The sequence below is a fragment of the Seriola lalandi genome, unplaced genomic scaffold (genome assembly GCF_002814215.2).
Source record: "Seriola lalandi dorsalis isolate HSWRI2012SDOR001 ecotype SW California unplaced genomic scaffold, Sedor1 jcf7180002054580, whole genome shotgun sequence".
NCBI classification, from domain to species: Eukaryota; Metazoa; Chordata; class Actinopteri; order Carangiformes; family Carangidae; genus Seriola; species Seriola lalandi.
In genome coordinates, this window is record NW_019525133.1 from 1,432,169 (window position 1) to 1,458,758 (window position 26,590).

The 26,590-nt window shown below is 40.1% G+C and overlaps 4 protein-coding genes across 7 annotated transcripts; 2 read left to right on the top strand and 2 right to left on the bottom strand.

Annotated features, from left to right (window-relative positions):
• The first annotated feature begins 2,206 nt into the window (after nt 1-2,206).
• Nucleotides 2,207-6,968, top strand: LOC111663798 (uncharacterized). 2 transcript variants are annotated; one of them, XM_087177099.1, is made up of 5 exons: nt 2,207-2,432; nt 2,893-2,951; nt 3,218-3,419; nt 5,021-5,321; nt 5,414-6,968. In XM_087177099.1, the coding sequence occupies exons 2-5, from the start codon at nt 2,905-2,907 to the stop codon at nt 5,818-5,820; spliced, it is 957 nt and encodes a 318-aa protein (XP_087033225.1). In that variant the 5' UTR covers nt 2,207-2,432; nt 2,893-2,904; the 3' UTR covers nt 5,821-6,968. The 2 variants fall into 2 exon arrangements, with proteins under 2 accessions (XP_087033225.1, XP_023273897.1); XM_023418129.2 differs by lacking the exon at nt 2,893-2,951 and having other exon boundaries at nt 2,208-2,432.
• A 1-nt stretch (nt 6,969) lies between these two features.
• Nucleotides 6,970-12,162, bottom strand: ecd (ecdysoneless homolog (Drosophila)). The gene is made up of 13 exons (XM_023418130.2): nt 11,803-12,162; nt 11,581-11,698; nt 11,349-11,436; nt 10,841-11,019; nt 10,294-10,486; nt 10,045-10,173; nt 9,789-9,914; nt 9,595-9,680; nt 9,409-9,512; nt 8,764-9,022; nt 8,535-8,602; nt 8,226-8,431; nt 6,970-8,044 (listed from the first exon to the last, which is right to left on the bottom strand). Exons 1-13 carry the CDS (start codon nt 12,005-12,007, stop codon nt 7,808-7,810), a joined length of 1,998 nt encoding a protein of 665 aa, XP_023273898.1. The 5' UTR covers nt 12,008-12,162; the 3' UTR covers nt 6,970-7,807.
• A 322-nt stretch (nt 12,163-12,484) lies between these two features.
• Nucleotides 12,485-23,473, top strand: fam149b1 (family with sequence similarity 149 member B1). 3 transcript variants are annotated; one of them, XM_023418091.2, is made up of 16 exons: nt 12,489-13,052; nt 14,237-14,353; nt 14,933-15,077; nt 15,806-15,954; nt 16,128-16,271; nt 17,072-17,233; nt 17,356-17,537; nt 17,645-17,787; nt 18,635-18,703; nt 19,282-19,394; nt 19,723-19,947; nt 20,643-20,766; nt 21,001-21,126; nt 21,286-21,367; nt 22,040-22,177; nt 22,356-23,473. In XM_023418091.2, exons 1-16 carry the CDS (start codon nt 13,006-13,008, stop codon nt 22,436-22,438), a joined length of 2,049 nt encoding a protein of 682 aa, XP_023273859.1. In that variant the 5' UTR covers nt 12,489-13,005; the 3' UTR covers nt 22,439-23,473. The 3 variants fall into 3 exon arrangements, 2 of the variants coding, with proteins under 2 accessions (XP_023273859.1, XP_023273860.1); XR_015437951.1 differs by lacking the exon at nt 21,286-21,367 and having other exon boundaries at nt 12,485-13,052; XM_023418092.2 differs by lacking the exon at nt 18,635-18,703 and having other exon boundaries at nt 12,490-13,052.
• On the bottom strand, nt 23,471-26,561 carry LOC111663775 (dnaJ homolog subfamily C member 9). The gene is made up of 5 exons (XM_023418093.2): nt 26,226-26,561; nt 24,888-25,028; nt 24,276-24,530; nt 23,924-24,010; nt 23,471-23,835 (listed from the first exon to the last, which is right to left on the bottom strand). Exons 1-5 carry the CDS (start codon nt 26,397-26,399, stop codon nt 23,734-23,736), a joined length of 759 nt encoding a protein of 252 aa, XP_023273861.1. The 5' UTR covers nt 26,400-26,561; the 3' UTR covers nt 23,471-23,733.
• Between the last annotated feature and the right edge of the window lie 29 nt (nt 26,562-26,590).

A 26,590-nucleotide genomic window follows, 5' to 3' on the forward strand; every position in this document is an offset into this window, starting at 1 on the left:
AACAGACGATACATAAAAGTCCACATTTCAGGGTACTACTTACTATAAAACACATTTGTTTTTATATCAATGGTTAATAAATCTTTGCACAAACAAAAGTACGTTTGAGGTTGCCACATGAAAACACTGAATAGACAAATCACATTCTTTATATAGCTTGCTTGATAGCAGCCAACTGTTAATTAGAAAAGATCAAGACAAAACAACCTTATGTTAGCAGAGAATATACGCCGAGTGAAGGGATCCCTCAGTAAAATATGGCTCCACCAAGGACACATTCATTTATCTTAAAAAACATAAAACACAATGAACTATGTATGCCCAATATCCACTGTCACATGTCTCCTCCAAACCTCATCTTGGTTGCTTCATTGAACTATTTAAATTTTGAATCTTACTGTACGTGTTCCTGTGCCCCTCAGTTGACAATCTCAGCACCTTCACGCCACCTCCCTGTTAACCCCATCTTCCTCACAGCACCCTTCACACACACACACACACACACACACACACACACACACACACACACACACACACACAGTTATAGGTCCTTGACACCAGCCTGTGAGTCAACAGTCCTTCATCTGTATTGTTATATGTCAACAAACACACCTAATTAAACTCAACGCAGCTGGTCAACGCTCCTGCTAATGCCTTTTTCCATGACACAGGCTACCTGTCCATTGTTGGTACTCTCATTTGTTTTAGTTATTTCTATTTCAGTTTTCCATTCCAGATGTGGCACACTGTGACCCAGTTTCCTTTTAAGACAATAAATGTACTCGGCTACTACTGCCAATACCACTAGTGTAGATCATTTTCAGACATGCATGAAGATAGATTTTTCTAATCCCACTGGGAAATTACAGCCAAATTACACATAAATCACAACAACAAACATTGTTAGGACACTAGAAGGGGTAGATAAGTATAAATGCATGTTTATGGCAGTGTTGGAAGTATTTGCATCTTTTCACTAATACCACACTAAAAATAATTTTACTAGTAAAATTTTAATAATAATAATAATAATAATAATAAAAAAATAAAATAAAAACAGTACAGGTCATCCAAAAATATACCTAAACTCAGTAAATGTATTTAGCTGTTTCCCACCATTTGTATTGATGAAATATATATATCAAACTGACTTATTTTGGAAAGTTGTGGTTTACTAAATGCCTGTTGTCATATTTTTATTTACCTGATAGTTGTTATTCCTACAAATGTGTCCAAAGCTTGGGAGTGAGAGAAGAAAGCTGGAAGCTGCTAACATCCAAACAGACTGTGACTGCCCCCTGTTGTGCTCCTGAGTGAGTGTACTGAAACGACCTTCTCTACACTTTGTGAAGGGTCAGTGAAGAATCTGTACACACATGTCAGTTTACACATACACGTACAGTATATGACTCATATCAGTGTACACACAAGTTTGTGCACACGTTTCCACATACTGTATCAGTGTCCCAGCGTGCACACATGTAATATTTACACACACGATCAGTCACCATCCTCTTTTTTTATTGTTGCTGTTTTGCAATATTCAACCAGCCTAAACGACACACAGATCCATGACTGAAAGCCCCCTGAAGCTCACAGGCCTGTTGCTATAGTACTCTGGATCAGTCAGGGCGCTCATGCTGCTACTGTGTTTGTCTGAGCTCCAGAGTGCACAGACCTTCACCCGCTCAGTCTGATGAGTCTGTTTACTTAAACAGACCCTCACTCATGTAGCCATGTGGTTCATGGACTCCATGATGTCATGATGGCCTATACAGCTAGAGGGATCCAGACAGAGGGTGGGGGGTAGGGAAGGTAAAGCTGGGGAAGGAGTGTCAGGAATGTCACAAACAGGTGTCAAAGCTGGAAACAAACAGCCAGGGTTTAGTCTCTCCTCATCCTAACCATAACTCTCAGGAGAAGGCATATCATCAAAGTTAAAAATCTAAAATCAATTTCTAGATATATAACATGATCGCAAAATAAAACACATTCCTCCCATGAGGCTGAGTGATGCCGCTGTCTCTCAGTATCACACATCGTGTAATAAAATGTGTCAGCAAACAGATCTTAATGGATTCCACAGATGTCTGCTCTATTTCTGTGTATCTTTGGAGAAAATCACTTTACTAACTGTCCACCTAGATTGCTTCTTTAATTATGGTGAGACAAACAGACCGAGACCAATGTCCATCTGGACACAGTGAGAAAACAAATGAGGTGACTGCCCGCAGCACAGAGAGCAGGTGGACAGTGGCGTGTTCAGCAAAATTATAGGGAGAGAGACGTTTGCTAAGAAGGTGAATTATTAATGTTATTTTAAATGTACTATACTTTTATTAGCAGTGGTAATGAATGGTGTTTACAGTCACTCAAATGGAATAATTGGACTTTGAAATGATGAAATATGACTTCATGAGGAATTCCAGATGGTGAGTTCATGTTTCTCTTTTCATATTTTCTTGCCTCTGTCCAAAATAAAGGGGCACATACTGTGTTTTTGGCATATAGGCCTATTTAAATGTGTGTTGTTTTAGTCAGTGAATAGCTATATTTCTTTTTTAAGCAGCATTTAGTTTTACCAGCAGTTAACTTAATGACATGCCATATGGCTTTCCTGTTGTTATTATCCTGAGAATTTATATGAGAATAACATATTGTACAATAAGCGAGTCGACCCACCAATACAGCGTTTAAATGTTTGTCCTTTTGCCGGTGACTTTTGTGCAATTTCTAAAAATGTCTTAATTTTAAAAAATGATAGTTTCAATTTGCCAATATAGATATTAGAATAAGCCTACACCTCATGAAATTTCAATAAAAATGTCCAATATTTTGATTTCTGATTTTTTGAAAATAAAATCCTACATTTTCTGATTCATAATCAACTAGGTTTAGTTCCGCATGAGACATTTGGCAGCTCTGCAAAAACAGGAAACAATAATAAACAGGTCATTTCCATGTCAAAATTGGTGCAATTTAATAGCTGGAGTACAGTATACAGTATATTGATGTTAGATTTATTACAGCGAAAATGGGCTAGCTGGTTTTGAATTTTTCTGTGGAAAAAAATAAGTTCTCTCAATTTAATTTCCTGGCCTGGTAAAATAGTCTTTTTATTTAAACTACAAACTCTACTCTTACTAAACTACATTCACAGCTATGTAATGTGAGACGTTATGCATTCGTTATGATTCATGTCTGTTCCTTTGTGCAGTTCAGGGAGGTGGAGGAGAGGATGGTGCACCTCAGCGGTGAACAGTCTTTCATCTAATCATGCACTAAAGCCCCTGGTCCCCACCCTCTGCCTGGTGGTCGTGGTGATATATGGCCTGGCTGATAAACTCAGAAACTTTGTGTCTGGCATCTTCATCCCTCAGTACCATTACCCGTATGCTGTGGCTCTCTGCTTTGCACAGGTTGGTGCCTGCTTCCCGCTCGTCTCTACGGATAGTTTACTCTTTGATCAAAATCAAGCAATCAAAATGTAATGCATTGCTTTCCACCAGCAAGTGTGACAACAGTGAATGCTATGGCCTACCTGCTATTTTGTTTACACAGACTGCTGTGTGTCCTGACAGCAGGGCATTCGCTTATGCTGCAATTACATTTATCACCCAACATATAGGGAAAATGTGCAGTATACACATGCAGCATAGTGATGCTCAAGAACTACACATATTTATTTTGAAAAAGCACATTTATGTGAAAAATAGTGATTTTAAATAAGCAACAGCTACTAAAAACTGTTTTTTAGTGGTTTGTTGTTAATCGTTACTGCAGTTTAACGTCACACCTGTTCAATGAAGTGCAGACTGCTGACTACTAACTAACTCTGACAGTATTTGGTGTGTGTGAGCCAGTGTGAAGGACAAGGTATGTGGTGCTGGGGAGTCACAGAAGGGCTTTAGTGCTGATAAAACACTTGGGCAGAATAGATGTTAACTAAATGGCTGACCAAATGACAGACATATAAATGTGACCCCCTGTCTAAAGCGTGGAAGTCGCTAATAACTGAAATTTGTGAGTGACAGTTGTGTACAGAGTGACCTTTAGTGGGTATAATGTAGTATATGGTATATGGAAAATGTTTCTGATTTCTGACATAACATAGTTTGTACATTGCACTATGGTAAACAAAACATTCAAATGGTTTCACACTCAACAAGGCAACACACACTCTTAACATATCGACTGTGAACTATTGCTCGTAACATCGGTGGATCACAGGCGTGGCACTGGTATGTTCTTCTTCATATTCAGCATCCTGTATTTTAGTCCTCAATTTATGTATGTGTTTATTTTCTGTAATGAAAGCTACATTATCCTTCAGAACAATAGGACATGAATGAGTGTGGTATGTGTGGCAGTGTGGCAGAATGTCATTGTCACAAAATCAAGTCTCAACATAATATAACGTGATAAATTTATAGAAAATGGTGCAGTGACACAGATTAGGGCTGCAACCAACAATTATTTTCATTATCGATGAATCTGATGAATCTGATGAATCTGATTAATCTGATGAATTTGATTAATCTGATTAATCTGACATCAGAATTTCTCAGCTCTCAAAGTGATGTCTTCAAATTGCTTGTTTTTTACAACAGTAGGAGAAGCTAGAGCCTGCAAATGTTTCGCATATTTGCTTGATAAATTATATAAATGATTGAATTATTAATGATAAATTCAGTGAATTATGATTTGACTGATCAATTTAATGAACTAATCATTTCAGCAAAATAGATGAGTTAGCATATTATTGGTTTGCATCATTTAATTCAAAACCAATGTCAAAAAAAAAACTCTTTGTATAAATTGTACACGCTTTGTGTACAATGGGTGCTCCAGAGAAATCTCTGTTTCATAGAGAGATGCAGATGTTGCTATACTTAATGCTCTTCACTCCCCACTGTCCACTTAGGTTGTAGAAACAAGTATAGTATATAGAACTTGAGACTTTTTATATATACTGTACATACTGTAACACTTTATAATAACATTGACTGATCTTTTCCAGGTTCTGATCTCCTTGTTAGTCTTAAATCTCCTGCATGTCCTGGATCTGGTGCCTCTGAAGCATTACTCCAGGTCCCTGGGTGAGAGGGTGCTGGTGCCTGCTATCTGTAACAGCATCCATGATGTGCTGGCCATGTGGGCCAAAGCCAGCAGCTCGTACGCCGGCCTCTTCGCCCTCACCCTGCCTCTGCTGCCCCTGTTAACTGTTGGCTTTAGTTTCACCCTGAAGCTGGCATCGCCGCCACCTATCCACATCTCTGTTCTGATTTCCATCGTGAGTGGGACATCTATTGTCATCTCAGGTAAACCTTAGGATGTCATGTAGTGGTGAAAACGATGGTTTGTCACCTCAGAACAAATTCACCTCTAATGAATTTCCTCTGTCTCTCTGCAGCCTCCAAGGGTCCGTCAGGTATTGAACCTCTGGAGTACATTTATGCACCTCTGGCTTTAATCCTCCACAGTCTCTCTCTAACCTGGCTGGCTAAAGTGTCTGACGCTGAGTGCCGCCACTCCCCTGATGCCCAGGCCTCCATTTTTGACATCTACTACACCCAACTGGTCAACCAGAGCTGGGTGCTGGGCCTCCTGTGGCTGCTGCACCCGGACAGTCCCTGGCAGGTGTTGAGTCAGGGCAGCTGGCAAAGCCTGCTCTTTCATGGATACCTGCTTGCTATTCTCCTGCTGGGGGTGGCGTTGAACTTCCTAGTCGGTATATCGGCTCTGTGTGTCTCACCGCTTTCTGCTGCACTGCTCCATTCAGCAAGGCAGGCGGTGCAGCCATTCTTCCAGCTTCTGTAGTTTCACTTCAAAGGACTGTAGCAGTGAGACATATGCAATTCATTCAATCATTAACAACAGTGTTTTTTTTTTTTTTTTAATTCTGTGTAGAATAACAAGTTACCTTTCGACTTTCTCCCTTTCACAGCATCATGACCTGTACTACTGAGGCACGTACATAAAATGCAGCAGAGAAGCAGCTTACATTAAGTGATTGAAACCATGACAGAATATTACAAACACATAGCAAGCTAATGATTTACACACTAAGACCAGTTATTGTATTAATGCCAGCAGCGTGTTGTAACAGAGCACCAGCCTCAGGACAGGACAGGATGCAGCGTACCAAACCACCTAAACAAAGACTCCCATTACATTAGTTTAAGACAGAGCATGGCCTTAATAGTACAGTAGCAGTTTCAAAACCAGCTCTTTGACAGTGGAACAAGTACAACTAAGCTGCATTGGTCAAACAATTCAAGTTTTCATTTAGAGCTGAAGGTGATTCTGCCTTATCAAGCAAATATCAGCATCTATAGCAATGAAAATCTGCAGACATTTGAGGAGAACTGTGAATAATATCGAGACAAAAACTGAGATTTTTTTTTATAGTGAAAACAGACTTTTGGAGCCTATTGTACATGTGATGTAATTTACTTAACAGTATTTAAGAGGTTTAACTTCTCATGTTTCGCTCAATTAATTTGCAACCACAGCTTTGTGGGAGTTGTCCTTGAATGACTCTGGTCACTGTTTTCAGATGAGAAGGGACAACAGTGAGGTTGTTTGTACTGGACACAGACAGTTGAGCCCACTTATTACATTTTGTGTTAAAAATACCTAAACTCAGATCTTGACTGAATTAATTTTTAACCAGAGAAAGTTGCCCTTGAATGAATTTGACTGCTAATGTATGTCAAATGAAAAGGGGTCACGATGAGGAAAGAGTTAAATGGTGCCGACACCATTTTCTTTCAGTCTCTTGTAAGTTATTATCAGAAGACATAGTATGTCTTAATTTAAGAATAAGGTAATAATAATCAGCTTTTTCAAAATGTGTACTGAAGTATTACATTTAAAGAAAAATAATAATGAATAATATTGAGCTGTGGTGATGGTGCACCGGAGAGAATCTGTATACACTGAATAAACTGAAATGACAGAAATAAGTTTATTTGCAAAAATATTTATTCTGTTTCTCGCAACTGAATGCAAGTGCTGTTGAAAACCACCACTGAGACATCAATCCCAACATTAGCAGCATGTGTTAAAATCCCCTGTAAACTTGATCAAAATAGTACATCAGAATTTGCTGTAGAATATTTCTCTGTCTAGTTTATTGTCCCTTCAAACAAACATGGATTTCAGAGACTAGACTGTGAGGGAGAGTTGGTTTCCACGATTAAGTAACATGAAAAGAGAAAAAACAACTTTTCATAAGAGTCACGGTAACACAGACATGAATATCTATATGTACATTGCAACCAAAACTGAGATTAGATGCTTTACTTTTTACACTGCCATAATTATGACCCCATCATAGATAATTGATGTGGACATCAATTGGAAATGTATGTTTTGAGCAAAATTTGCTCACTTATACAAACCGAACAGAGCTATCAAAACATTTTGTAAAATCCTATAAATAATTCTATTGTTATTATGGTGTGTTATGTGTACATTTAATTGACATACAAGAGCTTCCTTGTCCTTTTGTACAGCAAACAATTCGGGTTTCAAAACATTTAAAAAGATTTTTACAAATGTGTATTACAAGTGTGTCTGTTAGTCCTAAAGAACACAGTTTTATAGTGAACACAATGAGTGAATCTAAACAAAGCCACATTTGGTTACAATGAAAACTCCACAGAACAAACTTAACACAGATGAGATCTTCGGCAACAGAAGTACCGTCAATGTAATGAAGGCACTCTGCTAACAGCTGTCGGTGCTGCTCCTTGTTGGGTGTTATTTATTACCTTTCATTCTGAAGGGAGATGAGGAATTGTCATGAGGAATCAGAGTTGGGCGGTAGGTGTAAGCCGAGGCTCTGCAGCAGGTTGGAGGCCGGTCCTGCCAACCCGTCCTGGCAGCTGAGGGACTCCAGCAGGTTTGTGACCAGGTTGAAGTCCACGTCAAGAGGCTGGATCTCCTCCTCTGTGTCCTCCACCCCTCCCTCCCTTGGGGGACTGCCCTCGGCAGAGGGATGAGTAGAGCCACTGTCCAAGTCTGCTTTGCTGTAATTCTGCAGAAAGGACAAATAAAGTAAAACAAACGTTTTCCTAACTACATTCAGGATGATATATTTGCATTATTTCACTTATTTTTAGTGCATATTTCTTGACAGTAAATAATATCTTGAGCTTGAGTCTGTGCAGATGGACGCATGTGCTATGCAGAGGCTGCAATCACAATCATGATCTTACAGTTTGATTGAAGCTTTTTCCTATGTTAGTGCTCATCAGCTCCAGATCCATTTGGTCCATGTATTGTCTCAGACTGTCCAAGGTTTCCGACCCGTTCATCTCTACATGGCCAGAAGACACCTCTTCTTTCTCTTCTTCCTCTTCATCCTCATCATCATCATCATCATCACCTAGATCGTCTGAATCTAGCTCTTCGTCTTTACTTCCTATAAAAATGAAAAGACAGACACATTCAGTGAAGAGAAGGAGTTGTGTCAGGTGTCCGCAAGTTATTTTTACTGTTGCACATCTTTCATAACTTCCACTTACCCAGCAGTCTGTCCAGTGCGTTGGCCATGGACACAGGCTCGAAACTAAAAGGCTGAGATGAGCTGCTCCTGGAATATGAAGAAAAATATGAAACCTGAACTGAAAAGCTGTTGGTGAGGCAAGACATCTAAATGAATTAGCTAGATCTGGATGTAAAACCATTTTATTCATTGACTCAAATGTGTCTTTGATGATCTTGAATAAATATTGTACAGTCACTCTGTCTCACCAGGGCAGTTCAGCACCCTCATGCGACGACATGGCGCTGAGGAAGTTCTTCATCCCCTGACTGACTGCTACCAGGCTGTAACCGGCCTCCTCTTCCTCATTGTCATCCTCCGTCTCCCTTCTCCTCTCCTCTGCACCCGTGACACGCTGCGTCTGTTTGGTGGAACTGGAGTTTTGGCTTCCAACATCAGCCCTCCCCCCACTCCTTTCCTGCAACATACGCTCCAAATCCTGAGCTGTGATATCCAGCCAACTGTCACCTGGAGACAGACACAAAGAAAAATCAATTATGGGAAATGGTTGAAAGAGAGAAGGGTAGAGAATGGAGGATGTATACCAAATGGAGAGAAACTGAAAGGAACTGGCAGGAAGTAGAAAATCCCAGGTGGCAGAGACAGACAAAGGCAATTCAAAGTCATATAAACCTTCAAAAACATAATTTAGAGTAAGCAAAACGCACATATTCACAAAAAGACACTACTCAGCATTAGGACATGGGTGAAGGTCAAGGTCATTTGTCATAATCTGACCCAGTTGTACTGTAACTGAGACAAATTCAAGGTGCTCTTAAAGGATGAACCTAAAAACCTTTTTACAAATGAGTGTTTCATAGTAAAAAAAAAAGAAAAGATGCATGTCAACTCACTGTCCTCTTGGGGGAGCTGTGACTCTTGTTTCTTCAGCTCCTCTATGTTGAAGGAACTGCAGCTGTGCAGCAGCTGGAGAACCTCCTCACCTGGGGACAAAGCACTGACAACACACACAACATCTATATTCAGACACACACAATTGGATGTTACAGGCATGCATAATCACACAGTGCAGTCCTCACCTCGATTTTGAGGTCACAGACTGCTTGAAGAAGTTTTCTGCAGATCTTGTCAGTTCGCTGAAACGAGCCGAACCCTCCAGCTCTCCCTGCGTTTGACAGCAATAAAATTAAAAACTAACTTTATACAGTTGAGAAATTCTAGTATATTGATTTTACATTTAACCTAGTATCCCTTGTGTCGCTAAATAACTAACCCGGAAGTAGCCGTTCCTTTTCAGACTGTCCATGAAGCCTTTCCACTGAGGGTTACAACTGATGGGGGCATCAGGCTCTGATGACGGCAGCCTGCACTTAGAGCACAGGATCTCAAAGCCATGTGCCTGGGGGCAGGGTCACACATAGACAGAGTCAGATATTAAACCAATAACGAAATTAAATACATAATATAGGATCATTTTATTCAGCCAAAAGACAAATCAGAAGGAAGAGTAAACACTAATATTGGCTCACCAGTTTCATGCCAAGCTCATGAGCTTTGTACTGGGGATGAGAGAGAGGAGGCAGCGTGAAGCCGCTCCTCCGGTCTGGGGTGAACTGTTGCTGCTGCAGCTGGGCATACAGGCAACGGGTGAATGTCACCTGGAAATATAAAAATAAAACAGAAGCAATGTTTTAAAATAAAAATACCTCCTTTAAAACAAGGTCAACCTCTTCTCTTTGTCTAAACCACTACAATAATGAATTTTTAAGTGTGTTTACCGAGGTGAGAACTCTTGTATCAGGAGGAAAGGTCTTGAAGCTTCGGCACGCCTGCAGATCTACTGGATCCCGCAGGTAGAAAGCTGACACTGCAGGGGCGATTAGGTCTGGTCGCTGTGCCAACAACTTGGCAATACCTGCAGGTATGAAGCAGTGGGCACGGTGGAGACCTGTTTCAATCTTCTCTGGATACCTAAGGGGAAAGTAGAGATTGATGCGATTTTTTCATTTTTGGCCGTTAATAAGACATTCTTATGCATCTGCGAGTTTTATACAGTTTGTAGTAAATCTTAGTATCCAACATTAATTCTGCACCTTCAAACGTTGCATTCGGACATTTAATTTTTTTTTTTTTTTTTTAAATTGAGCTTATATGACAACAGGCAGGTGATGTTGTCACTTCTCTTTACAGCAGGCTGCACAGACGCTGTCTGAATCTCAATTTTCTAGTTGATATGATCTATTCAATAACATCCCTAGTGGAAAGCAAATAAATTTGTCAACGACACTGAATTTGACTGTTTTTCATGAAAAGACGTCCTCTCACCCCTCAAGTCGTTTCCTTAGGACTGAACAGATCTTGGGACTTGCCCGACAGGCGTCTGGGTGGGTGGAGAGCAGTGCAAGAGCTTGTGCCACACTGGGTACGACATCCTTTGCTATGCCTACTGGACTGGATTTGGAGGGGCAGGGCAGGATATGCAGTTCTCCCCTATAGAGGAAGACCTGCAAAAGAAATTGAGTGGAACAATGAAGGCTATTTACTTATAGAAATCACAGATGATAGTCAAGAGTAAGATATTCAAAAGGGTCATACCAGTGGTTTTGTATGCTTTGCTTAATTAGCCACATATGTTAATAAAGAGAACATGTATTGACATGTATTTTTCTCAAAGTAGTAGTAAAAGTATTATGTGATTTGACTTTAAAAGGCTAACGCATTCAAACCCCCCATTATGGTCCTTTAAACAGACACATCAATCAAAGAATTGTGTTAAAATATTAATAAATCCATGGAATACCATCATATTTGCCATCTCATCTGGACAACTCACCCTCAGTTCACTGGTGTCTGGATTCAGCCACTTGGGAAGATAATCTGCTGCTTCAATCAGAAGAAACTCCCCATCATTGTCCTCAACTCTGCACACACAAACATGAAAGAAAGAGAGATGCACATGAATGACAAATTACTGAAAGGGATCCGAGTTTAAGCATTGTAATATGGTAATCAAATCATTCATCTTTTTGTTTAAAAACATCAACTCAGAGCACTTTCTATCTCACCTGGCTGCGAGATCTGGGAAGGCCTCTGTGATTTGCTGCAGGAGGTAAACGATAAACCACTCATCCTCCACATTGTCACCAAACTGAGTGCTACCTCCAATGTGAGCAGGGGCACTTCCTGTTTATAAAAAAACCCCCACATCAGTCTTTAGTGTGGGTAACATTACCAATAACTGCATCAACTTCAGTCAATTCATCTCTGGGGTGTTGACAAGACTATACCTTTCTCAGGATGATACTTGAGGTTGAACGGCTGATGCTGCCAGATGTATTGGATCAAGAGCGGGGCGACCTTTGCCAAAATCTCCTCTACAAGTTGAGAGAGATGTTCCTCAGTTTGCTGTGAAGATGAACCGTCTGGCTGGATCAAGAAGAGTTTGTATTGGACCATGTCCTCCTGAATCACTCTCCTCTGCAGGGCGTCCATTTTAGTAAGAGGGCTTACTCCGAGATATCCTGATGGTAATGTCAGTGAACCTTACCTTGTCCTGTTATTAAATTTTATCTTATATCAATGTGAGATGAATAAAACTTTTCTCATTTCTACGTACGTTGCTATCACGCCATCTGTCACTGTTTAGGTCCTACTGCAAATTCCATTCGACTACCACATCGTACAACAAATAAGAGTTCCTACTCTTCATATTAACCAATTTTCACTGTTCAGATAAAACAACCAACATAATAGAAAATTCGCATTGGAAAATAAAACGTACCGCTTATGAATTTAATAAAAATCCAATCATTTATATCATAATGCTTACTTTGATTTTAGTCCACAAATGACAAGCGGAAACATTTCAGAAACGCAATCACGTTGTCGCAAAGAGTTCTGGGAGTTGTTGTGAGACAGTTTATGGTGTAGCGGTTATTTTGGGGTTGTCCAGGCTAGTCCGAAATCTATTTCCCGTGAGACCACGGGAGAACGAAGCTGCGTATCCATGACAGCCGTGTTATTGTTGTTGGCGGTGCTAACATTAGCAAAGAAAATCCTCTGAGGTGACGGTAGCTAGCTGTACTAACGTTACACACTCATTTATTTTAAGAGAAGAACCTCGATAGGACACTGCTGCACCATAACATAAGATGCCATTTTTAGTGTAGCAAGATTTATCTACGTGGAAATGTGTTTTGAGGAATTATACATTGCTTTTCGTGCCTTTTTGATGTTTTATCTGTCAGCCTATTTAACGTTAGCTAGCGTGTTTTTGGACGTAGTCTCCTCCTAACATTAACTTAAATAGTTTAATAAACGACGTTAGCATCTGTAGCCAGAGCCCTGTCCAGCTTTCTTGCACTAAGTGTATTTATCTGCCGACTAGAGGAAATGTCAGCCCTCCTTCCAAACTGTTCGCAGCGAGTCCTGGAAGCGGAGGCAAGAAGGACAGACGAGGGCTTGAGCCTATAAAACCAGGACAAAGGAGGATGATTTCACGATACAACAGAAGACCTGTATCGCACAAACTTGAGATGTGAGTACCAAATATGAAAGATTAAGGCTCTCCAGTGAACTGGATTTCCTACTCTACCAGCTGAGCATCGAGCTTTTCTTGTAGCTGTCAGCCTGAATACTGTTATTCTACACTGGGGAAAGTGAGTCAGTTTTCCCCCAAAGGCCTCCAATAGTCTTTTATTTACAAATATCAATTAAATCATTTTTCCAGTGAATTATAGTGAGTAATCTTAGTTATAACATGAAAAAAGAAAAAAGGCTGGAAAATTCCCAGCACTACTGTCCCAGACCTCTGACATGACCTCCTATATAACATTTATGTGTAGATTTTAATTAGTTTGTTGTTGACTAATTAGTTATTTTATATTATAATTGGTCAATGAATCTATCCATTCATCCATCCAGTTTCTGCTGCTTATCCAGGTCAAGGTGGTGTTTAATGGTTAATGAATGATATTATAAGACACTGTTGTTATATACTGCTTGGGAATACTGACAAAAATGTTAATACATTCTTGCGCTTGGTTGCCATTTTGACCCTGCTGGTTTTCCTTAATATCTTTCATACCATGACCAGTATGACTGGCCACTGTGACTGGTATTAAATTGCAAATCTGCTATTAAACACCTCTTTAAAAATATTCAATTTAACTTGGTGAACCCTGCAGAAACCCAGACTATTGAATGTCAGAGTAAAATAATATTTTTATTAGTCCGGCTGCATGATGATCTCAGCAATTCAACTTTAGTTTTTTAAATTACCAACTCTCTTTGTTATTTGAAGGAACAGCCTTTCCTTGTTTTCATGATATCATGCTTTCGAAAATGGTGAGCAGTAAAGTGAGGTATACATTATTTGTATTAAAAAAAGGCTATGACATGCAAAACCACCAATATGGTCTATTGAACTGATACATCAACAAGGATTATAATAAAGATGAAAAAAGACCAGAGGTATATAGAACATCATCATCATCATCATATCTTTAATATCATTTGGACATTCACTCTGTTTTCACAGTCTGCTGTTTCAGTCAGAAGAAACTAAGCATCATGCTTGATATTTATATGATAGTGTGTTGTTATTGCAACAGTAAGGCCATCACTGATGTTAAATACATCACTCGTGTCCTCCACCAAACTGTGATTACACGTTCACATTTCTTATTAATGTTTTTTTTTTTTTATCTGTCTCTTGTGCAGTCGTGGGTTATCTCGAAGCAGCCTTGACCACCACCCTCTCCCAGAGGAAGCAGACGATAACCAAACCCCACAGCGCTACCTCCATGACCTCCAGGAAGCTATTTCAACTCACAACAGGTAACTGAATCCTGGTCTTTCTACAGCGAGACAGGCCTGGGTTGTTCTGCAGAGACACAAACCTTTGCAAACCAGAGTAAGGCCAGCATGAAACTTCTTGCAACTGGTATATACACATAGTCTTTCCTGTGTGTTTTGTAATGTTACACCATCTTGAGTGGACAACTGATTCTCAAGGATCTCACTATGTGAAACAAGACACCCAGAAGCAGTAGATTAATTGATATCACATTGCCTCCTTCAGATGTGCAATTAAAAGAATAAATAATGAGGCGGGCTGTTAGAATATTCAATTACTTTGACATTTGCTCTTTATTTTCCACTTTGAAACCTTGCCCACGATTATGTCAGCAACCACCACCAGTAAGATTTCCTCAGCCTCATAACAGAAACCTGGTTTATATTATGACATAGAGAGTAAAGTTGTTTGAATATACTTGTTAAATTCACTGGGTATGTGTGATAGTTTGTTGTGGGAAGTGGGGGGATTGGAAACTGTATCCCCAACATGAAATATGTTGACACATTACTTTTCAAACTGTACATGAACCTCACAACTCTCTCATTCTGTTGGTGTAGCTCAGAGACGTCTGCTGCCTCAGGCCACTCTGACTGTCCCACCGTCATCTCAGTAGACTCCAACCAGTCCTGGTCAGGTATCCACAGCTCCACAGGCACTGGTATATCCACAGAGAGGAGCTCTGTTTTCTCCTGGGGCTACGATGTAAGTCCACTCCTGAGAAAACAATCTTAATGTGAAGTAATGATGCTAGCCTTGCTCTGTCTGACATTGTTTTGTTCTCGAGAATTTTTCCATCCTCTTTGTTATTCTGTTGCAAAGTCTCCACAAACATACTTAATGTTTGGTTGAATGGCAGATTTTGATTTACTTACCAACAGTTGTCACCTTTTGACAAGCCAGTGGTAAACCATAGAACAACATACAGCCAGTCACTGTATCATATGGTTGATTCCGTGATTGTCTGCTATTTCTTTGTATATGCGAAGCCTGATTCCACTGGGTATTGGTTTGTTATTATGCTGTGCTTTCTAGCCTCAGCTGGTCCTACAAAACTTTTCCAGGACTCAATGATTTATTTAGTTTGTTGTCCTCAAGCTGCTTCTTAGAAAAAAAGAATTCTGTTACACAAACTAACTCACTCCCAACTCCCCTCTTTCTCGCCGTCTCTCTCTTTAGTTATTTTGGTTATAGCATATGAACAATCCAGCTTGACCGCAAACAGCTGCACACATCCCATGGGGCTGTGGGAGCTAATTATTATGCATGTTGAAGCTTGCTGTGAGATTTAAAAAAAAAAAAAAAAAAAAAAAGAATGGTGGCGTGTTGCCAGTAACAGCAGCAGCTTTCAATCACAGAGCTGGTGTATGAGAACAGAGGAATGACTAGCTTTCCTTCCTGCGTTTCTTTCTCTCTGTTTTTCTGTCCCACAGGAGTTCGACAAGGCAGCGTCACAACAGGTGCAGCAAATGTTTGAGGAGATTGACAAAGAGCTGTATGAGGGGAGAGGCAGCGGAGGCGGGATACTCCAGGGGCTGCAGGATGAATGCCAGCAGTGGGCCACACGTTTCCCACATCTTCGGTATTTTATCCACCGTTTCCTACCAAACTTTAGTTGACCTTTTTGTTTAACAGGGCAAAGGTGGGATCAAAGGTTAAAGCTCAGTGTGGAGACTAACCTGAAAAAAAATATTCCACTCTTGCACAAAAACATAATTATTTTACTTATTTATTCATTGTATATGTGTCACTAAGGATCCTGGGAACTCAGCTGGTATATCCCAGTGATGATGGCTTCCAGTGGTACGGTACATCAGAGAAAGGCAGCTCTGCCAGCAGCCCATCAGCAGCCAAAGAGAGCATTGTGAAGTCCCAGGAGAAAGACAGAGGTGGCACAGAGTAAGTCTTAACTGCATTGGCTGACATAAGATTCAAAGTATATTTCCCTTAATTTTTTTTAAACCTATAGTACTGCCTGATTAATGCTAGGTCTTAAAGATAATTTGTCTGTGATGTGAAACCTCTGTCTAAGGAGATACAAAGGCAGAATGCATTTTATGATAGTAATATCATTCTGTATGGTGATGTTAAACATATAAGCATCAATTGGTCATTGGAACGTCATTGCTTAGAAACAGTTTAGGTCAAGTTTATCTCCTGTAACCTATTGATATTAAGAAAATTCCACCCAGAGAGACGTTTCTGTTTGAAACTATGGTCTGTATGTTGCTTTTATTACTTAAAGAAATTTGAGTGACTATTGACTGGCTGTCTAGATGACTGGTGTTGGTGCATCAATTATAAAGGAGTCCTGGCCAACTGTGGTTTTGTGACCTAGATTCTCTGGCTTGTTAATTAAATTTGTGGGACAAAGTCGTGTTGGCGAGCTGAGATAAGTAGCTTCTAGGGCTGCCATGGTAGACTGGTTGTAAGAAGGCATTGCCACTGTCTCACTACTCAAAAATGAGATGACAAAGTTGGAGTAAAAAGAAAAGTCATATGTGTAGGCCATTTTGTTAGCACCCACTATGCAGTGTATTAGTGTGAGCTTTGTTTGAGCCAGGATTTTCCTTGTGTGCTTTTTGTAGTTGTCAGATGGATTATAGTTTATTTATTATTTATTTAGAATATACAAAATGTGTGGGCTTGTTTCTGTTATTAAGGTGCTTAACTATGTGTTCTCTTGTCTGGGTGGAAAGGTTGAATGTACAGGGAAGGAGAGCAGCACTGATCAGGTCCTCCTCAGCAGAGTTGGATGGGCCTTCTGGCATCTCCAGTGGTTCAAGCAGTCATTACAAGCCGAAGGTGATTGAAATGGAGGGTCTGATGGAGGAATACCTGGCTTTTGATAGCAGGGACTTGTGAGTTACTCACTTTCTTCATGCTACCCAGTACTTTTCCCAGATACTAAATCTAAACCTCAGCTTCCATCCACGTGTTGTTCTGTTTGGTTATAATGATTTACTGTCTGTCAATCTGTCAGGGAAGACGAGTGGGAGCAGGATTGTTCAGAGTCGGGTCGGAGGCATCACTCTATGCCCCCCATCTCGCCATACCGCTGTCGCCGCCAAGCTGTTCTTGACCTGCTGTTTGATGACGTGTGGCACCAGCTGGTTGGCTGGATGAAAGAGCTAGTTCAACGCCACTGGGAATGCTGCACCTCAAGTAGAACTGAATTTGATTATTTTACATGCATTTGACCTAACATACATTATAGAATGTCCATTCTTATGCACAGTATTTGGATGTGACTATACATGTGTGATTGGCAGATGATGAAAAGATTTCTGGGAACTTGAGCCCTGTGCAGCAAGACACCCAGAATCCCTTCATGCTGCTCGCTACGCTGCCCACGATGCTGCCCAAACTTGGCCAGAGCAGGGTGCCCCCGCTCACAGCTGGCCTGCAGTACCAGGTCAGTGGTTTGAGGTGGGGGGCCGAGAGGCACCAGGGTATGTCTGGGGGAGTAGACTGAGAGCCCCATTTCATTATCATCACTGTCAGCAGTTCAGGAGGTCAATTAAAAAATTAGCCTATTTGGGCTTTTAACAGATGCGATAAAACATTCAATAATGATGATTATAGTGAACTTTTACATATGACAGCACATTTCAAGGAAAGCTTTACATTTTACCTTCACTTTAATAATGGCTGCAATATGTAACATGAAAAGAAAATGACGATAATTGTAAAAAAAAAAAATTGAATATAAAACCAAGCTGGCACATAGAGTGTGAAAGACATTACCACTGTAGATCAAAACAAAAAGATAGATTGTCGTCAGGTTTAAGCAATCCTGATTTTAAACCTGTTTGTAGTAGAAGAGATATCTTACTGTAATTGACCTTGAAGGTGAATCATTTTAGGCCTGATAAGAGTATACAACATTTGCTCAGCAATCCTAACTGTGAGGTCTTTGAAGACTTCAGAGTCGTTTGTGTTCCACAGTCCACACCTGATTGTCACCTGTTTTTCACTCCTGCCTGTTTCTCTTTCAGTCTTTCAGTGCTTCTGGTTCATTAACTTGTATTACTGTTTTCTTTCCTTCCCTCTTTACTCTCTCGCCCTTCACCTTGCCAATGTGTTCCGTGAACCTTTTGTTTCTTTTGTCTGTTTTCCTTTCTTTCCTTTTGTTCGTTCGTTTTTGTTCTTTCTCTTTGTTTTTATTTCTGTCTTCATCTCCCTTTATGTTCTTTACATTTTTCCTTCCCTTCCTCTATATCCACTCTCTTCCTTTGGTCATGCCTTTTTTCCCCTTAAAGAATACAAAGTCAAGGGGCTCAAAGCACAAGTCCAGACGGAAATCCAAAAAGCAGAAAAGACCCTCCACTGTATGTAACTCACTTAGAGCCAAAATGGTGGCGTGTTGTGTGCATGCCGTCCACGGCGGCTCATTCTCTTTATCTCTAGAGTAAATGTGCTTGTGCCTGTTGATTAACACAAAAGCATCGCCACCTTTTATCCTTTTAATTAACTGCAACTTGTTTTCAACATGAACTACTCTGATTTTCTTTAGATCTTCCTTTTCTTTTACAATGAGAATGTTGGAATGCTTTGTTTTGCTAGTTATTGCTTTTGTTGCATTTTAAGTGTTGTGACTAGTTTTGGTTGGTGGCATAGCAGATGTGGGGCCCTCCTGACATCACTGCATGATAAATAACCAGTTTCTTGGACATTATACTGTATTGTACATATGGAAATAACTAACCAAATTCATAAGATAAATTCTTTTTATGTAACCTGCCTTTACTCCTATATTATGTCTCGTCTCCTCTTACCTCTCTCTGTCCTTGACCCCTTAATCATTCCTGTGTTTTTGTATCTGTTACCTTTCATCTCTCTCCCTTACCCTCCCCCACCTTCCTTCTGTCTCATTACTTTCTCCCCCTAATCTCACACCATTCCCTAGGCTGGAAGGGTCCCAGTTGGAGCAGTGGCGACTCAGCACAACCTGAACGACCTCATCGTGATCCACAGCATCTCCCTGCAGCAGAGGAACCTGGTTGTGCTGGATAGAAACCAGTATGGACACATTTTATTCTTGTAACCAGTGAACACTGGTGCCAAAATGAAAAAATGAAAGCAAAAAAGATGACACATCCACCACACATTTGCATATTCCTAATATGTGATTTAAATCTTTGAAATGGAAGGAAAAAAGGCAATGATGTCTGGTAATTCTAGTTTCCCATTTACAGGTAAACACATTGCATTTTGCAAAACGAAATGGACTGATGTAATGTTTTTGTCCCTGATTTTAACACCTTGTTTGGCAGAGTACACAGCCAGTTGGCAGCAGGTGGAAATGCATCATTCATCAATTGTGTTCCTCTCACTATCTCCTACACAGGGAGCCAGAGGAGCGGGCATCCCACAGACCAGGCTCCAGCGTGGTTCCCTCCAGCAAACCTCGCCCTCGCCGAACCCTGGAGCAGAGCTCTTCCTCGCTGTTGCGCCCTGCGCAGTCAGCTCGGCGCAGAAACCCTCCTCCTCGGACTCTCCTGCCACTGGTTCCCAGCCTGAGCCAGTCCAGCACAGCAGGATCCATGGATGAGGTCATTCGCGGGACACGTCTGTGAGTTTTAGCATCACAGGAGCTTTCCCCACCCCAACTCCTATCTTACTTTTTACACTCTCCTCGCTCCTTGTGGAGAGACAGAGTGAGATTACTTTGAAAACATACTCCCTTTCAACTTGTGCCTTATGGCTGTGTGTGGTGGAATAATGAGGGTGGGAGGTGACAGAAGTTTCATGTGTGATACTAACCTAACAGATGAACTTGTCATGAACTACGGTTCATGACAAGTTCATCTGTTAGGTTAGTAAAAGAGTAATCATGTAAAGTAAAGTTTTCTGTAAAATTCAGCAGCTACTGTATCTTAATATCTACTGGTAAGATTCTTTAAAGGTACAGTTAGAAATTTTAGGAAATACCCTTATTCACTTTCTTGCAAATAGTTAAATGAGAAAAAATCAAAGACTGAAGTACAAAAACATTTTCAAACATTTACTTGATTGTCACCACTGTGACAACCAGAGGAAACTTCTTTTTATACGGTTCAAACAAACGAGATATAACTGTTCTTTATTTTCTAAAAGTATCTTATCAAGCAGAATTCTAACTTTGATTTTTTTTATCCTTACATCCAAGCTGTGCATTTTCACAGACCTCCCACAGTCTATTTCTTTTCAGAAATAAATATATGTTAGTGACATACAGTATCTGTACTTGAATTTATTTAGTTTCTTTACTTGTTTCTTCTTCCACAGACCCACGGCCAGTGACCGCCTAACATCTCCGCTGTTGCCTCTGAGCAGAAACACACTCCTTCCCCCAATCAGCACTGGGGACCCAGATTCATCTCACTCAGGGCAGCAGTCCAAACCTGCACAGGTATAACAGCACTGAAACACAACTGTATTGACAATGAAGACTCATTACAGTTAAATGAAAGTTTTCTAAATAGAGCTACCAGTAATCCCAAAATGTAGAAAGTATATATGTACAGCCTAAAAAACATTTACAGTAGCATTTATTAAATGTATTGTCAATTTTTTAAATGTAGTAAAACTCCTGTGACCAACTGCATAAAACCTATGTATTTGTCCATATTGTCCATCTGTCCAGCGTCAGAAAGGCCCATCCAACCGCGCCCACAGTGCTATAAATGACGAAGCTGGCAGTTCAATACCAAGGGATCGTCACCACCTTCTGGACGTCTTCTCTCGTCCCAACACCACTCACACATACAGGGTAAGATACTGTCATATTGTCACAGTTATTTTTCCAATTATCAGGTTAAGGGCTTTAGCAACAGGGCTTGTATAATTCCAAGTCATCAGCTGGTGTGGTTGATGTTACGAATTGTACAATCAGTATGACAGGATGTTTGACCGTTGGCTTTCTTTTTAGTCGGACACTCCGTACCGTCGTTCTTTCACAGTATTGGACAACATTGGTCAGGGGCGGCCAGGCAGAGCATCTGTGGGCACAGGTCAGAAATTCAACTTGAATAGTCGAATAAAAAATGTTGCTGTTAAAAAGGATGTGATATACTGCAATAGTTCCCAACCTTTTTTCATCAGACATACGCCCACAGCCCAAAGCCCTGTCAGATTAACTAAAGCATTGCATCATCAACGCCGCCTCTCACATTCAAAATGTGTTCATTTAAGCCAATTTCAAACTCAATTTAATAGTCGATGTTATAAATTTGTTTGAACTGCCAGTGTTTAGGTTGGTGTAGTTAAGTTTAGTTAAATTGAGTGGCAAAGGCTGCATGTTTCAACCATTTATCCTTTACTTTTAGCCAACTATTCAACTGCTTTTCCATTGCTAATAGCTATTTCAATCAATTTATTCATTCATGTACCTGTTTATCTATTTCAGACAGTACAACAGTTTTCACTCACGTTTAGTCACAATATGTATATTTAGGTATTATAGCTGACTCACTATTTGGATGTATTTTTTAATTAACTTGTCATTTCTATTTGATCAAATGAATGATACTGTGTACCGAGACCCCTGTTTTTTTATGTCTGTGTTGTGTTACTTAATTTTTTGCCTGTGCTTGTACTGTATGTACCCAGTGTCTGTGTAAGAGGGATTTTTTTAGCGCATCACTTGATCACATATGTATTTATTCATGTGTTCATTCCACCAGACTCTCTTGGAATCGGTGTGACCGGCGTCAGTCTTGGCATCAGCAGCTCATCTTTCTTGGACTCGTTTTCCCACCACCCCTTGGGGCACTCGCCTATCAAAGACGAAGATGAGCCAGACCCACAGGCCCCTGTCTCAGGTCAGTAGATTAAAGCGGCTGATGAAATTCTTCCACACTTAGGCCTCAGATAAACTATGAATGTGAGAGGTTGCAGCAGCTGACTTCAAGTACGATTTACGTACTGGTAAAATGTTTTAAAGTCAGGATGTTCATCAACTTTTTTTTTTTAATTTTTATTCCTTCCTATTTCCTACAGCTCCACTGGTGCCTGTGTCAGTCCATCCTCGGTCTTACACTCGGGGAGGCATCGCGTCCAGAGCCAGCAGACCCGGCTTGTAGTTTGCCCCCAACCTCCACATCTTCCAGCCATTCATCTTTATACAGCACGACAAAGTGCAACGCTCTGCAGCATCTGTGCCCACTAAACATTTTTTGTCTAACTCAAGTAGCATATTTTTGTCATATTATGCTGCTTTGTGAAGTTTTTGTTAGAGGCCTATTTTTGTATTTCAGAAATCAGCTTATGTGGCTGCCAAACACAAATAACTGTCAACAGTATATCCATCTACATGTACAGCATGAGCTGTACGTGTAGATATTTATACAATGTATGATCTGATAATGTACGATGTGATTGTGTATATATATTTATATGTGAATGTACTGTATATTATCCTCTGCGGTGTGTTGTACTGGTAAATGACTATGCAGGGAATAACACATCAATCCAAACAGGGATAGAGAAGATAAAAAAAGCACTTTTTTCCTCTCTGATGCTACATCAGAGAGTTTGGTACTGTATCTTTTATAAGGACACAATTTTCAACCACCCTGTTTAAAAAAAAAAAAAAGAAGACCCAGATTAACCCAGAGCCTCTTAAATTGCATATCATTGCACACAGGGAAGAGAACAAGAGGAGCCACCTGGAAAGTTTGTGGTTGCCTTTCTCTCCATGAAGGCTCAGCTCCAATCATAAACCAGAAGAGGGAATGTGGTGGATGAATAGAAGCACTGGCAGAACATCTCTGCAGCCCACGTTTTTGCTACTACACTTCAAGATAATGTATGAACACAAGAGGCAGGTACATGAAACAGTTTGTAAATACCTGAGGGAATTCATTCCTCATCTGTACAGAACACTGTTTGATGTAAATGTATCTTTATGACCTGAGTAAAGCCAAGAGGGGATGCTTTGACACGTAACATCAGGGTTACTGCACAAAGGGTAGTTTTCCCTTCATTCATTATTATTAAAATAATATATCCGACAGCCATGCTACAAAGGTGACAAAGCTTGAAAATCAAAGTTTTTCTTCAATGCATTTTCTTTGATTCCATTTTATACAAGAGAATAAAAAGCCGTGTACAACTTATGTATATAAATATGAATTTATTTGTGTTTATGAAGATTGACAACAAAAGACAAAATGACAATACATAAAAGATGCAATTACATTTTAATAGACGTGGCAAAAAAAGCTACTGAGGCCAAATAAAGGACAGTTTCATGAGGAGGTACACAAAAGTGAGCAGTAAGCGCAGGCGTAAGTTTTTCTTTTGTTTGTTTGAACGATATCTGCTGCAATTTACACACATTTTATCTGCTACAACCAGAGCCTGTACGCTACGCTGTTCACTTTTTGCCTCTTTTAGATTTCCCACTTTTTTTTGAGTATTTGGCTTCCAGGTCAGACAGGAAACTGTTAAAGTTGTTCTCTCTGGACTGCTGTCTTTGCTGGAATATAAGAAACAAGGGACAGTTATTGAGAAGAAAAACAAACAACCCGCTGTCAATTACATACATGTGTACATGCATTTGTTACCTTGAGCATCATCACAAGACTGTCATCCTCATCGCCGAGCCCCATCTCTTTCTGCATTTCTTCTGCTTCTTGTCGCTCTCTGTCAGCCTGGAAGGTCAAATGCAATCACATTACTGGACAAAGCTGAAAGATATTAGAGCCAAGTGCTTTGTGTGTAGATACTGTGTGTGAGCGTACGCTTGACTGGTGCAGGTATACATCTTCTCACTGCCTCATGCTATATTTACATTTGAATCAATAGAGTAATCTTGTTACTGAACAATATAAGATGTTAAGGTTTTAGTGGCATCTTTGGGCCATCCAACAATCACATGAGAGAAAATTGTGAAAAATAAATTTTGTGGCTTCACACCCTCTTCCTACGAGACCTCTTCTTCTTTTCAGTCTCCTGAGTAAACGCTGGGAACGCTGTGACCTCTCCGCTCTCGATGGCAGCCTGGATGATGCTGCAGAGCCTGGGCTCGTCTTCCTGGGAGCAGCACAGAGCCGAGGCTGTGATGGCGTCCATATCTCCCTGGTGCTGCACATACAGCTGGATCACATCCTGCTGCTCTTCATCAGAGCCCTTATATTTCTTCTCAAATTCAAGGATGTCCTGCACTGTAATCTAGGACATGGATGCAGAGGCAAAGCAGGTTGTCAAGACAAATAAAAGGTGTGTGACAGTTGCTGGTCAAGGCTATAAAATCATGTAAATGTGTAGTTCTATGATACTACAACAGATAAAACTAGCAAAAAAATATTATGTTTGTGTCAATCCACCGTTAACCCTGTGTACATTTCACATTTGTTTTATCATGCAATAACTCAATAACCTTGATCCCCATTTATAGTACTGTATATCATCTAACATAAAATCCCCAGAAAAACACAAACAGTGAAGACAAAGAAATATGTTTGGCTCATTATTGAGTCACATTAGTTAAAAAAAAAAGAAAAGAAAACCCCTGTTGTGCTCTGATACCTTAGGGAAGAGCAGCCTCCAGTAGTCTTCCCAGCAGCGGTCTTGGCTCAGGGTGTCAGACTCTTCATCCACCACTCCCTGCTCATCATAAACAGCCCTCTGCTCCTTATCGCTCAGCACCGCATACAGCTTCCCCAACACCTGGAGGGGGAAAGAGTCAGGTGAGAATCAATTTTTCACACATCTGCATCGCTCACTGATGTGGAGATGCTGCACCAATGGTGCACTGAGGGCATTAGTTATCATAAGCTTTTAAAAGCCGCATATATGTTATGTTTAGGTGACAATATATACTGTGGTACATTAGAAATTAGTCAATGGCCAAATTTTGCCATAACTTTTTTATACAAATTTTTTAAAAGAAAAAAAAACATTGATCCACATCTGTGGTTGTGTTAGCACATTATGGGCAGTGCTGTCATCTATCAGCAATTTTTACCTCGCAATAGCAGATAAACGAGATTGCCGCCTCAGTGCTATCTCTCGGGTATTTAATTCATTGGATACGCCAAAAGTCACAGATCTATACAGTTTCTCAGTTGTTTTTAAAGAAAATGTGGCATACCACAATATACAGTATAATATATCAATATTGTGATATGAAATTACTATTAAAATTACAAAAGATGTTATCAATATGACCTTTCTCTGATTTTTATTTGGTTTAGAGCTGAAACGATAAGCTGATAAGCTGGTCAACAGAAAAATAATAAATACTTGCAGCTTTCATCCAAAATGCCCATAATCATGGGCTTTGGCTGATTTATTAGTGGGAAAACAATGTTCAAAAACATCTCTGCATTCTCTGCACTCCACACAAATGTCACAAATGCAGAATCAGAAGTGGAAAGTAAATATGTACATTTACTTAAGTACTTAAGTACAATTTTGAGGAACTTGCACTTAAACTGCGTATTTCTTACTTTATACTTTGAGTCTGTTGCATTTCAACGGTAAGTATTGTACTTTATACTGATATATAGTTCCTCGTTATTTATTACTTATTGTTACATATAATAATCTTAGATAATATAATTTAGTAGGAGCCTGAACTCCTTTATATACAGTCAGGTGACTATAAGGTAGTTAAAACCAGTTCAACATAAACAGTAAAATGCTGCATGCTTAATTTGTGCCTCAGTTATCTAAAATGTCACATAGAATAATAACAATAATAATCACTGACAGCGGCCTTTTTTTTTTTTTTTTTTTTTACCATTGATACCACTTCTGTACATTTACTTCAGTAGCATCTGAGTGCAGGACTTTTACTTGTAATGGAGTATGTTACATTAGTGTAGTGGTACTTTTAAGTGTGTGCGCTGCTTGACAGCTCACCTGAAATTTCTCTGTGGCCAGCGGGTCTTCGGGAGCCCGGTCAGGATGGACTTTCAGCGACACTTTGTAGTAACTCCTCCGGATCTCTGCCTCGGTGGCCTCTTTCTTGATGCCCAGCACCTCGTACAGGTTTGAGGTCTTGAAGAGCTCTTGGCACTTCTCGAGGAAACCCATTTCGACCGAAGTACGTTAATTAGAGTTTTTATCCGGTAAGGTATTTTCTCTCAAGCGTCTAGAAGACGTTTTAACAGCCGAATTTATTGGTTTATTATCCAGAACTCTCGTGTTTTGTTTTCTCTGTGTTGATTTGGCGCGCTGGTCTGTTCCTGCACATCCGTACGTAGAGAGACGTGCTTACGTAACAA